The following is a 14,321-nucleotide window of genomic DNA, read 5'->3' on the forward strand; positions in this document are numbered from 1 at the left end:
CAACAACTTGCCCACCATGAAGTCAGACTCACTGGTCTATAATATCCTGAGTTATCTCTACTCCTTTTCTTGAACAAGGGAACAAGATTTGCAACCCTCCAATCCTCCGGTACGTCTCCCGTACCGAGTGACGATGCAAAGATCAATGCGGGAGGCTCAGCAATCTCCTCCCTTGCTTCCCACAGTAGCCTGAGGTATATCTCATCCAATCCCAGTGACTTACCTAATTTAAAGCTTTTCAAAGATCCAGCACATCTTATTTCTTATTGTCTATATTATTATGAAGGATGAACAGTTCTGATGGACAATGGGGTGCAGAGTTGCCCATATTCCCCCCACCCCGGGAGAATCACAAACCATTACTGTTGCTATGCTGCTCATGAGAGAGAGAGATGAAAAGAAAACATGCAAGAACATCTGCTATAGATAAGAGAGGGGAGAGAGACTTGTTGATTTACCGTATTATGACTTCTGCAAGGGTCATTTATCTTATACCATTCTGTTCATTAACATTCCTCAGTGGACAGCCGGAGTGGGCTGGTTGGATGGACAGTCATTCAGGAGTGATGGATAGCTGAGACCCCGTAAGTAGGGATAAAAGTCAGGTCTGGAGAGACACCCTTCAGACACACCAGGAGACACACTAGTGGACACTGATTGAGTGTTGGAACCCACGGTAAGGTGTGGGGCTTCGAAGACTGAACCAGGAGGTCGGTCAGTAAAACTCACAGTGTTATAGCAGGGCCGGTGGGGACTTGTGTGTGTGTCCACTCATGCCAGAGTGACGAGTCCACCACAGAAGAACGGTCTAGCTGAATGCAAGAGGGGTCATAACTGAATGGCCACAACGACACGATGGATCAAGAACGCAAAGGAAGGTTTGACTGCTGTAGCTGTTACTTCTCGCTCTCTCTCTCTCTCTCTCTCCAACGATTACAACACAACAACCATATCTACCTCAGCACGCATGAACTGAACTGAACTTTATATTTTTCTATGACAATTCATTTACCCCGAGACATCGATAGAGCTTGTTTATTATTGCTCATTATTATTCCTACACTTTTAGGTTTATTATTGCTCACTTGTGTTATCTATATATTTGCATTATTGATATTGATTTGCTTATTTTATTAATAAACACTTCTGAATATAGTACCATCAGACTCCAACGGATTCTTCTTTCTCTGCTGGTCAGACACCCAGTTACGGGGTACCTAACAATATGCTCAAGCATTTCAGTCCACTGTAACTCATCCTTACAATTGCCAAGGTCTTTTTCCCTGGTGAATACTGAAGCAAAGTATTCACTAAGTACCTCCACTGCCTCCTCCGACTCCATGCACAGGTTTCCGCTATTGCACCTGATTGTTCCTATTTTTAAACGGCTCATCCCCTTGCTCCTCACACACTTGTAGAATGCCTTAGGGTTTTCCTTAATCCTGTTCACCAAGGCCTTCTCATGGCTCCTTCTGGCTCTCCTAATTCCATTCTTAAGCTCCTTCCTAGCAACCCTGTAATTTTCTAGAGCTCTAACAGTACCTAGTTTCTTGAACCTTTCATAAGCTTTTCTTTTCTTCTTAACTAGATTCTCTACATCCTTTGTACACCATAGTTCTTTAACCCTACCATCCTTTCCCTGCCTCAATGGAACATACCTATGCAGAACGCCATGCAAACGTTAATTTGCCACATTTCTTCAGTGCATTTCCCTGAGAACATCTGCTCCCAAGTTCCTCCTTAATAACATCATATTTCCCCCTACCCTAATTAAATGTTTTCCCAAATTTTTTGCTCCTATCCCTCTCCAGTGCTATAGTGAAGGAGATAGAGTTGTGGTCACTACATCCAAACTGCTCTCCCTCCAACAGATCTGACACCTGACTAGGCTCATTCCTAATATCAGATCAAGTACAGCCTCTCATCTAGTTGGCTTATCTACAGATTGTATCTGGAAACCTTCCTGAACACACCTAATAAACTCCACCTCATTTAAACTCATTGCGCTGAGATGCCAGTCAATATTAGAAAAGTTAACATCTTCCACACAACAACCCTATTATTATTGCACTGTTCCGAAATCTGCCTCCTTATATGCTCTTCAATATCCCTGTTACTATCGGGGGGGAGGGTGGGTCAATAAAAATACACCCAGTAGAGTTATTGCCCCCTTCCTGTTTCTGACTTCCACACACGCTGACTCAGTAGACCATCCCTCCATGACTTCCTCCTTTTCTGCAGCCGTGTCACTATCCCTAATTAGCAATCCCACGCTCCCGCCTCTTTTGCCTTCCTCTGTTCTTTTTGAAACATCCAAAGCCTGGCACACGCAGCAGCCATTCCTGCTTCTGAGACATCCAAATATCCGTAAAAGCCACAACGTCAGTAGTTCCACATATTGATCCACACTCTAAGTTCATCTATCTAGTTTATGATATTCCTTGCATTAAAATGAACACATCTCAAACCATCAGGCTGAGCGCATCTTTGCTCTAACATCTGCCTATCCTCCCTCACAAACTCCCTACAAACTGTCTCTACTTGTGCTCCAATTAAACCCTCCCAAATAGCATTAGCAAACCTCCCGCCAGGATATTGATCCCCTTCAGATTCAAGTGCACCCGTCCTTTTTGTATAGGTCACACCTGCCCCAGAAGAGGTCCCAATGATCCAAAAATCTGAATCCCTGCTCCCTGCTCCAATCCTTTAGCCACACATTTATCCTCCACCTCATTCTATTTCTATAGTCACTGTCGCGTGGCACAGATAGCAATCCCAAGATTACTAACTTTGAGGTCCTGCTTCTCAGCTTCCTTCCTAACTCCCTGTATTCTGCTTTAAGTCCTCCACCCTTTTCCTACCTATGTCGTTGGTACCAATATGTACCATGAATTCTGGCTGCTTACCCTCCCATTTCAGGATATCGTGGACGCCTCAGAAACATCACGAACGCTGGCACTAGGAGGCAAACCACCATCTTTGTTTCTTTTTTGTGTCCACAGAATCGCCTATCTGTCCCCCTAACTAATGGTAGAATTATAATTACTAATAATTTTTGGACAGCCCAACAAAAAATTTCCTCCTTTGACTTGGGGGAGGGGCAATGTTTGTAAATTTGTGGCTCCTATGAACTCTACTTACAGAAATTTCTAGAAATCAGGCCACTCCTCGCATAATGAGATAATCTCATTGAAGCTGTTCTGCTGAGGACACACAGTCTAAGCACCATGTAGTTTGCCTTGATTCTGGAACAGATGTTGACTGCCCTCCTGAATTTCATGTCTTACTTTGTATTTTAATTATTAATAGAACATTGAACACAGAGTACAGCCCAGGAACAGGGCCATCAGCCCAGAGAGTTGTGCCAAACTAATTAAATTAGTAATCAAGTGGCCAACTAAACTAATTTCTGACATTCATGTGCCTAACTAAAGTCCCCACTGTATCTGCTTCTACATCACCCCAGGCAGCGCATTCCAGGTACCCACCACTCTTGAATCACCAGTCACTAACCCAATTCTACAACTGTAAATTATACAGGTCAGTTGGGGGGAGGGTGGGGAGCTGAAGATCTGACAGTAAAGCAGAAAAATGACATGGCAGTTTTATCAGCATCTGAATGTTTATTGGATCTTGTGTTAATTGCTCACTGCAGTCCTATAATACAAAAATTATTACATGTCAGAAGGTTGAGCTTCAATTGCAGTAAATCTCCTGGGTCAGGGATTAATGCATCACTGAGACTAATTAAGAATTATCCTGCTTAGCTTGATACTCTACTCTCATCGGCGTGGCCAGGCACAGCTCAAATGCCAACTTCAAATTCGCCAATGGCACAACTATTGTTGGCAGAATCTCAGATGGTGACGAGGAGGCGTACAGGAGTGAGGTAGATCAGCTGATTGAGTGGAGTCACGACAGCCTTGCAGGCAGCAACAGCAAGAGCCCAGGAATTGAGTGTGGACTTCAGAAAGGGGCAGTTGAGAGAAAACGTACCAGTCCTCATCGAGGGATCAGCGGTTCAAGCTGCTGGGTGCCAACATATCTAAAGGTTCATCCTAGGCCCAACATATAACAAGGAGCTATATTTCTTTAGGAGTTTGAGAAGACGGTATGTCCCTAAAGACAAGCAAATTTCTACAGATTTACCTTGCAGAGCATTCTGAATGGCTGCGTCACTGTCTGGTATGGAGGCGTCAATACACAGGATCACAAAAAGCTGCAGAGGGTTGTAGACTCAGCCACTGCATCATGGGCGCTAGCCTCTTCATCAAGGATGTCTTCAAAAGGTGATGCCTCAAGAAGGCGTCATCCATCATGAAGGACTCTCTCCTTCTAGGACATTACTATCTCTTCTAATAACTACGATCAGGGAGGAGGTGTAGGAGCCTGAAGACACACACTCAACATCTTAGAAACAGCTTCTTCCCCTCTGCCTTTAGATTTCTGAACCAATCAACGGCACCTCACTATGTTTGCTCTCTTTTTGCACTATATATTTTTTTAATATTCCTTATTGTAACTTATATTAATGTTTACGTATTAAACTGTTGTGCTGCTGGTAAAGAATGTATTTCATGACATACAGTTCTATGCAAAAGTCTTGGGCACATGCAGTTAGATAGATAGTCTTAGGTCAGTTAGGATCACTACTTTATTTTAAGAATGTGAAATGTCAGAATAATAGAAGAGAGAATGATTTATTTCAGTTTTTATTTCTTTCATCACATTCCCAGTGGGTCAGAAGTTTACATACACTTTGTTAGTATTTGGTAGCATTGCCTTTAAATTGTTTAACTGGGATCAAATGTTTTGGGTAGCCTTCCACAAGCTTCTCACAGTAAGTTGCTGGAATTTTGTTCCATTCCTCCAGACAGAACTGGTGTAACTGAGTCAAGGTTGTAGGCCTCCTTGCTCGCACACGCTTTTTCAGTTCTGCCCATAAATTTTCTATCAGATTGAGGTCAGGGCTTTGTGATGGCCACTCCAATTTCCTTAATGTCCTTAAGCAATTTTGCCACAAATTTGGAAATATCCTTGGGGTCATTGACCAGTTGGAAGACCCATTTGCAACCGAGCTTTAACTTCTTGGCTGATGTCTTGAGATGTTGCTTCAATATATCCACATAATTTTCCTTCCTCATGATGACATCTATTTTGTGAAGTGCACCAGTCCCTCCTACAGCAAAGCACCCCCACAACATGATGTTGCCACCCCCATGCTTCATGGTTGGGATGGTGTTCTTCGGCTTGCAATCCTCACCCTTTTTCCTCCAAACATAACGATGGTCATTATGGCCAAACTGTTCAATTTTTATTTCATCAGACCAGAGGACATTTCTCCAAAAAGTAAGATTTTATCCCCATGTGCACTTGCAAACTGTAGCCTGGCTATTTTTATGGCGGTTTTGGAGTAGTGGCTTCTTCCTTGCTGAGCAGCCTTTCAGGTTATGTCAATATAGGACTCGTTTTACTGTGGATATAGATACTCATCTACCGGTTTCCTCCAGCATCTTCACAAGGTCCTTTGCTGTTGTTCTGGGATTGATTTGCATTTTTCATGCCAAAGTATGTTTATCTCTAGGAGACAGAATGTGTCTCCTTCCTGAGCAGTATGACAGCTGCATGGTCCCATGGTGTTTATACTTGCGTACTATTGTTTGTACAGATGAACGTGGTACCTTCAGCTGTTTGGAAATTGCTCCCAAAAATGAACCAGTTTTGACATCATTTTCTGACCTCAATTCGATAGAAAATTTGTGGGCAGAACTGAAAAAATGTGTGCAAGCAAGGAGGCCTACAAACCTGACTCAGTTACACCAGATCTGTCTGGAGGAATTGAACAAAATTTCCAGCAACTTACTGTGAGAAGCTTGTGGAAGGCCACCCAAAACATTTGACCCAAGTTAAACAGTTTAAAGGCAACGCTACCAAATACTAACAAAGTGTATGTAAACTTCTAACCCACTGGGAATGTGATGAAAGAAATAAAAGCTGAAATAAATCATTCTCTCTACTATTATTCTGACATTTTCACATTCTTAAAATAAAGTAGTGATCCTAACTGACCTAAGAGAGGGAATGTTTTCTAGGATTAAATGTCAGGAATTGTGAAAAACTGAGTTTAAATGTATTTGGCTAAGGTGTATGTAAATTTCTGACTTCAACTGTATATGTAGCTAAGATGCCTATGCCCTTTGCACTGTATTGTAATAATTTTATGCATTGCACTGTACTGCTACTGCAGCATAAATAATTTTGTGACATATGTGAATGATGATAAACCTGGTTCTGATATAGATCTTTTTGGTGGACTGAGAGTAGGAAGGGCGCAAGGAGAGGGGAAATCAAGGGGAAGGGAGAGGGTACGGAGCAGGAAGCACCAGAGAGACGTTCTGTAATGATCAATAAACCAGTTGTTTGGAATCAAATGACCTTGTTTTGTGTCCACACCCCGCACTGTCCCAGCACTCCTTCTCTGACACCTGTCCCACACTCTTCCGATGGTGCTCCATCCAACATCCTTTGTTCCCATCAGATTTACAAACTTGCTCTCCTCTCTATGTTGACAAATACAGTACTGTGCAAAGGTCTGAGGCACCCTAGCTATATATATATATATATATATATATGCCTAAGACTTTTACACAGTACTGTATATCAATGATAATAAACCTGATTCTGATGCTGATTTCTCCCACTTGACCAGCACAAATCTTTAGGTCTTTCGGTCTAAGTTTTAATTTGATACCAAAGTAACACCACCTGCTGTGGTAGTCATTTTCATCGCAGAGATCACAGTCAGTCGACGATTCCTCTTGGCTCAGACTGCTTGAAGTACCTGGGTTTAAAGTGCTTGAAGTGTGCGAGGAGCCTAGAAAGGGAAGAAATCAGCTGTTTTGAGAATGTGCTGAAATAAAGGCATGAAAATTCCGGGATGAGTTCCTGCTACATCAGTGCAATTACTCTTTTTTAAACTTAATGATAGTGAGCGCGGGTTCAAATCCTAGACTGGAAAGTAAGGGTCGATCTCCATGTCCACTTCAATCTTCTGCTTAGTGCTAAAAAATGATTTTAAAAAATCATTAGTTAAGCTCAAGGAAAAGGCACACTGTAGTATTCTGGAGTCAACATTAGAACCATAGAACATAACAGCACAGAAGCAGGCCTTTTGGCCCTTCTTGGCTGTGCTGAACCATTTTTCTGCCTAGTCCCACTGACCTGCACCTGGGCCATATCCCTCCAAACCCCTCTCATCCATATACCTGTCCAAGTTTTTCTTAAATGTCAAAAGTGAGCCCGCATTCACCACTTCATCTGGCAGCTCATTCCACACTCCCACCAATCTCTGCATGAAGAAGCCCCCCCCAATGTTCCCTTTAAACTTTTCCCCCTTCACCCTTAACCCATGACCTCTGGTTTTTTTCTCCCCTGGCCTCAGTGGAAAAAGCCTGCTTGCATTCACTCTATCTATACCCATCATAACTTTATATACCTCTATCAAGTCTCCCCTTGTTCTTCTACACTCCAGGGAATAAAGTCCTAACCTATTCAACCTTTCTCTGTAACTCAGTTTCTTAAGTCCCGGCAACATCCTTGTAAACCTTCTTTGCACTCTTTCAACCTTATTAATATCCTTCTTGTAATTAGGTGACCAAAACTGCACACAATACTCCAAATCTGGTCTTACCAATGTCTTATACAACCTCACCATTACATTCCAACTCTTATACTCAATACTTTGATTTATAAAGGCCAATGAACCAAAAGCTCTCTTTATGACCCTATCCACCTGTGATGCCACTTTTAGGGAATTATGTATCTGTACTCCCAGATCCCTCTGCTCTACTGCACTCCTCAGTGTCCTACCATTTACCTTGTATGTTTTACCTCGGTTTGACCTTCCGAAGTACCCGACCTCACACTTGTCCGCATTAAACTCCATCTGCCATTTTTCAGCCCATTCCTCCAACTGGTCCAAATCCCTCTGCAAGCTTTGAAAACCTTCCTCACTGTCCACTACATTTCCAATCTTTGTATCATCAGCAAATTTGCCACATTATCATCTAGATCATTGATATAGATGAGAAATAACAATGGACCCAGCACTGATCCCTGTGGCACATCACTAGTCACAGGCCTCCACTCAGAGTAGCAATCCTCCACTACCATTCTCTGGCTTCTTCCATTCAGTCAATGTCTAATCCAATTTACTACCTCTCCATGTATACCTAGCGAATGAATCTTCCTATCTAACCTCCCATGCAGGACCTTGTCAAAGGCCTTACTGAAGTCCATGTAGACAACATCCACTGCCTTCCCTTCATCCACTTTCCTGGTAACTTCCTCGAAAAACTCTAATAGATTGGTTAAACATGATCTACCACGCACAAAGCCATGCTGACTTTTTCTAATAAGTCCCTGTCTATCCAAATACTTGTAGATCCTATCTCGTAGTATTCCTTCCAATAATTTACCTACTACTGATGTCAAAGTTACCGGCCTATAATTTCCCGGCTTACTTTTTGAGCCTTTTTTAAACAACGGAACTACATGAGCTATCCTCCAATCCTCCGGCATCTGACCCGTGGATATCGACATTTTAAATATTTCTACCAGGGCCCCTGCAATTTCAACACTAGTCACCTTCAAGGTTCGAGGGAATACCCTGTCAGGTCCTGGGGATTTATCTACTCTGATTTGCCTCAAGACAGCAAGCACCTCCTCCTCTTTAATCTGTATAAATTCTATGACCTCCCTACTTGTTTGCCTTGTTTCCATAGTAAATACCGATGCAAAAAACCCATTTAATATCTCTCCCATTTCTTTTGGTTCCATACATAGCAGACCACTCTGATCTTCAAGAGGACCAATTTTATCCCTTACTATCCTTTTGCTCTTAACATACCTGTAGAAGCTCTTAAGATTATCCTTCACCCTGACTGCCAAAGCAACCTCATGTCTTCTTTTAGCCCTCCTGATTTCTTTCTTAAGTATTTTCTTACTCTTTTTATACTCCTCAAGCATCTTACTTCCTCCCTGTTGCTTATACATCTCTCTCTTCTTATCAAAGTTCCAATAACCCTCGAGAACCAAGGTTCCTTATTCTTATTCATTTTGCCTTTAACCCTGACAGGAACATACAAACTCTGCGCTCTCAAAATTTCTCCTTCGAAGGCCTCCCACTTCCCAATCACATCCTTGCCAGAGAACAACCTGTCCCAATCTACGCTTTTTAGATCCTTTCTCTTTCTTTTTAAATCTTTTTATTAATTTTAAACAAACATAAATGAAACATGAATACAGAGAGTTTGAGAGTACATAATTAATAGGTTAAGGTATAAATACAAATAGATGATAATCCATATATAACCTCCCAAACTCATAGTAATTACGAAAAATGGAGTAATAAGAGAAAAACCCTAAAAAAAGAAAAAAACCTATCCAACATGGGCCATTGCATTATGTCAATTATACACAGTAGCATCAATAACTCCGTACCTCCATCCAAATAATTAAGGATAATAAAAGTAAGGTTTAGGAAAAGTCAGTTTAGCTCATATGAAAATGTTGAATAAATGGTCTCCAAGTTTCTTCAAATTTAACTGAAGGGTCAAAGACAACACTTCTAATTTTTTCTAAACTCAAACAAGAAATAGTTTGAGCAAACCACTGAAATATAGTTGGAGGATTAATTTATTTCCAGTTCAATAGGATAGATCTTCTAGCCATTAATATAACAAATGCAATCATCTGCCGGGCTGAGGGGGATAAACAACTATTATCCACCATTGGTAAACCGAAAATTACAGTAATAGGATGCGGTTGCAATTTGATATTCAGAACTGTTGAAATAGTACCAAAAATATCTTTCCAATAATTTTGCAGGCAGGGGCAAGACCAAAACATGTGGGTCAATGAAGCAACTTCAGAATGACATCTGTCACAGGTTGGATTAACATAAAAATAAAATCGAGCAAGTTTATCCTTGGACATGTGAGCCCTATGTACAACCTTAAATTGTATTAGGGCATGTTTAGCACAAATAGAAGAAGAATTGTCTAATTGTAAAATTTTCTTCCACTGCTCAGTGGGTATAAGACAATCAAGTTCTTTTTCCCATTCCTTCTTAATTGTTTCTGATACTCCGTATGTGTGGCAGAATAAAAATCCTAGATTAAGTAAAAAATACTTACAGAAGCCTAAGAAGGAAGGTGGTTTGGCTTTGCCAAACCTAAGATTTTACTATTGGGCAGTTAATATTCGATATTTAATATTTTGGACACAAGAATTGATTATAGCACCTTGCCCACAATGGGTAAATTTGGAATGTAAATCTGTACAAGACTTTTCATTGTTTTCTATTTTAGGATCTTTGCTTCCTTTTGCTTTATCTAAATTGAATAAACAAATAACTAATCCTATAGTTAAACATACATTACGAATGTGGTTTCAATTTCGTAAATTCTTTGGCTTGAATAAGTTTATCTTATCAAGCCCTATTATATCTAACTTTTTTTTCCAGCCTTCTTTTATGGATCAAGCCTTTGTATTATGGAAAACAAAAGGTATAACACGTTTTTGTGATCTATTTTTAGATAACAGTTTTATGTCCTTTGAACAGCTATCCAATAAATATAATTTGCCTAAAACTCATTTTTTTAGATACTTGCAAGTTAGAAATTTCTTGAATAATATGTTACAGTCTTTTCCGAAATTATGTCCAATGGACATTACGGAAAAAAATTTAGCTCTGAATCCTTGCCAGAGGGTTTAGTAGCCATCATTTATAATATGATCATGAAAATACAGCCAGAAGTATCAGAATTTTTTTTATATCCTTTCTCATTTCTTCAAATTTGGCCTTTTTCCAGTTTAGAACTTCAACCCGAGGACCAGAACTATCTTTATCCATGATCAAATTGAAACTAATGGCGTTATGATCATTGGAACCAAAGTGTTCCCCTACACACACTTCCGTCACCTGCCCTAACTCATTTCCTAATAGATCTAATATTGCATCCTCCCTAGTTGGTGCATCTATATATTGATTGAAAACTTTCCTGAACACATTTTACAAACTCTAAACCCATCTAGACCTTTAACAGTATAGGAGTCCCAATCAATGTGTGGAAAATTAAACTCCCCTACAATCACAACTTTCTGTCTCCTGTATCTGTTATATATATATATCTGTTATCTCTCTGCAGATTTGCTCCTCCAATTCTCGCTGACTATTGGGTGGTCTATAATACAACCCCATTAATGTGGTCATACCTTTCCTGTTTCTCAGCTCCACCCATATAGCCTCAGTAGACAAGCCCTGTCCTGCCAAAGCACTACTGTAATATTTTCCCTGACTAGCAAAGCCACCCCCCCACCCTTCATCCCTCTGCCTCTATCACGTCTGAAACATCGGAACCCTGGAACATTGAGCTGACAGTCCTGCCCCTCCTGTAGACAAGTTTTAGTATTGGCTATGATATCATAATTCCATGTGTCAATCCAGGCCTTCAGCTCATCTGCCTTTCCCACAATACTCCTTGCATTGAAATATACACAACTCAGAAGATTGTTACCACCGCACACAACCTTACTATTTGTGACTTTGCACGAACCACTAACATAATTTATTTTTACCCCTGTTCCACTATCTACTCTGGCACTCTGGTTCCCATCCTCCTGCAAATCTAGTTTAAACCCTCCCCAAATAAGATGAACAATTTCAGATATTCATCCTATTTGCATTTTATTCCTTACAATTCCCACTGGGAATTGCAAATAATTATTCTGTGTTTCATTTCAACCATCACAGATCTCCCCCCTCCTCCTTTCCCCACTGCAAGGTTGAAGATAGTACAAGTTCTGTGGGTTAATTCATTCATTTCGAAATGAGCAGAATATAAAAGAAAGGACATAATGCTGAGGGGGTCATTGATCAGTCCGCACTTGGAGCCTCATAAGCAGCTCCGGACCCCTTTTCTAAGAAAGGATGTGCTGGCACTGGGAAGGGTCCAAAGGAGGTCCACGAGTCCAGAAATGAAAGGGTTAACGTGTCAGGAGCATTTGATGACACAAGGCCTGTAACTTGCTGGAATCTAGAACAGGGGTTCCCACCTTTTTTATGCCATGGACCCCTACCATTAACCAAGGACCCCAGGTTGGAAACCACCGGTTGAGAAGAAAGCGGAGGGGAATCTCATTAAAACTTATCGAATATATTAAGGCCTAGATGGGAGTGGATGTTTCATATACCGGGGGAGTCTAGGACCAGGGGACCCACCCTCAGAATAGAAGTACGTCTCTTTAGGACAGAGATGAGGAGGAATTTCTTTAGCCAGAGGGTGGTGAATTTGCGGAATTCACTGCCACAGACACCTGTGGAGGCCAAGTCATTGGATATATTTAAAGCGGACACTGAGTGGTTCTTGGTTAGGAAGGGCGTCAGAGGTTACGGGAGAAGACAGGAGAACAGGTTGAGGGAAAAAAATAAATCAGCCACGACAGAATGGCAGAGCATACTCGATGGGCCAAATAGCCTAATTCTTCTCTCTTCTCGAGTGATCCTATGTGAGTTCTCACTGATACCCGCAGGCGGAGTCAGGTTTGAATTCCACTGATTTCACTTGGCATAGCACTCCAGGTTCACAAGGGCTGCTGCGGGAAACGTTTTTATCCCGCAGATTGTGTTGAGCGAACACCCGAGCCGACCTATTCACAACCCACCAAGCTTTTGGTTACTTTAGGAGGAGGAGACAGAATGAAGAATAAACAGTTTGTTGGGTTGTTTCTAATAACAGGCTCGAAACATTCAGTAGTGTGAAGTGCGAGTTAAGCTTTCAGGTCAACGAACATGGTAGAAAAAATTGTTTTTCCTAAATTTAACTACGCTGTAATACGTCCAATTTGAGAACAATTTAGATTTTGCTTTGTATGTTTTTAGTTTTGCCGAATTATCTTGCTTCGGGATTCTTACTGAAGGACAGGTTCCACTCTGGGAAGAGGCTCCAGTATTTATTCGGATGCTTTCTTACCTGATCTCCGCTGCCGGGCCTGGCCCTCGTTCATGGTGCACTGCTGGCCAGACGCAGTGAGTTTTAATATTAGCCAGGGGAACGGGTCTGCATTCAGCTCCCCCTCTCACTTTCTCCGTGCAAACTGCAAGAGACGGCGGCCATTGAGCGTTGCCATGGCACCCGGGTACCGCGTGGTTACAGGTTCTGAATGGTGCCAATCCCGCGCATGCGCAAATAGGCGGGGAGTCCTGCGTGTCTGAATCGCGGGCTGTCGATTCCCGGCTGAACTAGTCTCAATGTTGAACAGTAATAGGAGAAAAAAAATGATAGAAACACCTAGCAGCATCTATGGAAAGACCTAGAAGAAGTGGACGTGGCGAGGACGCTTCAATAGTGGGAATCTAGGACCAGAGGGAATCTAGCCGAAGTATATGCGAATGTCCATTTAAAACAGAGATGAGGATGTATGTCTTTAGCCAGAGGCTGGTGAATCTGTGGAATTCATTGCCACAGGTGGTTGTGGAGGCCGAGTCATTGGATATATTTAAAACAGAGGCCCGAAACGTCGACTGTACTACTTCCTATAGATGCTGCCTGGCCTGCTGTGTTCCACCAGCATTTTGTGTGTGTTGCTTGAATTTCCAGCATCTGCAGCTTTCCTCGTGGTTGATTTAAATATTGATAAGTTTAAGTTACAGAACCTGGGACTCTGTACCTCCCTCCGTAATTGGATTCTCCACTTCCTAACCGGAAGACCACAATCTGTGCGGATTGGTGATAATATCTCCTCGCTGACGATCAACACTGGTGCTTCTCAAGGGTGTGCGCTTAGCCCACTGCTCTATTCTCTATACCCACGACTGTGTTGCTAGGCGTAGCTTAAATACCATCTATAAATTTGCTGATGATACAACCATTGTTGGTGAATCTCAGATGGAGACAAGAGGGCATACAGGAGTGAGATATGCCAACTAGTGCAATGATGCCACAGCAACAACCTTATATTCAATGTCAGTAAGATGAAAGAGCTGATTGTGGACTTCAGGAAGGGTATGACGAAGGAACACATCCCAATCTCAGGGGGATCAGAAGTGGAGAGTTTCAAGTTCCTGGATGTCAAGATCTCTGAGGATCTAACCTGTTCTCAACATATCGATGCAACTATAAAGAAGGCAAGATATCCTTCATTAGAAGTTTGAAGAGATTTGGTATGACAGCAAAAATACTCAAAAACTTCTATAGATGTATCGTGGAGAGCATTCTGACAGGCTGCATCACTGTCTGGTATGGGGTGGGGGGGGGGCG

The 14,321-nt window shown here is 41.7% G+C and overlaps 1 protein-coding gene across 5 annotated transcripts in view; it reads right to left on the bottom strand.

Moving 5' to 3' along the window:
- Positions 1-13,202, bottom strand: part of LOC140725742 (glutamate-rich protein 6-like) — a 76,971-nt gene extending 63,769 nt beyond the window's left edge. For 2 of the 5 annotated variants that reach the window (XM_073041594.1, XM_073041593.1), the window contains exons 1-2: positions 13,035-13,202; positions 6,766-6,874 (exon numbers count right to left, since the gene is read on the bottom strand). In XM_073041594.1, coding sequence (XP_072897695.1) covers positions 6,766-6,874; positions 13,035-13,068 — 143 coding nt within the window. In that variant the 5' untranslated portion in view covers positions 13,069-13,202. Of the gene's footprint in view, positions 1-6,765; positions 6,875-13,034 lie in introns of those variants that run through there. The other 3 variants (XM_073041596.1, XM_073041595.1, XM_073041597.1) reach the window with 3 other exon arrangements.
- Between the last annotated feature and the right edge of the window lie 1,119 nt (positions 13,203-14,321).

Source organism: Hemitrygon akajei, chromosome 3 (genome assembly GCF_048418815.1).
Source record: "Hemitrygon akajei chromosome 3, sHemAka1.3, whole genome shotgun sequence".
NCBI classification, from domain to species: Eukaryota; Metazoa; Chordata; class Chondrichthyes; order Myliobatiformes; family Dasyatidae; genus Hemitrygon; species Hemitrygon akajei.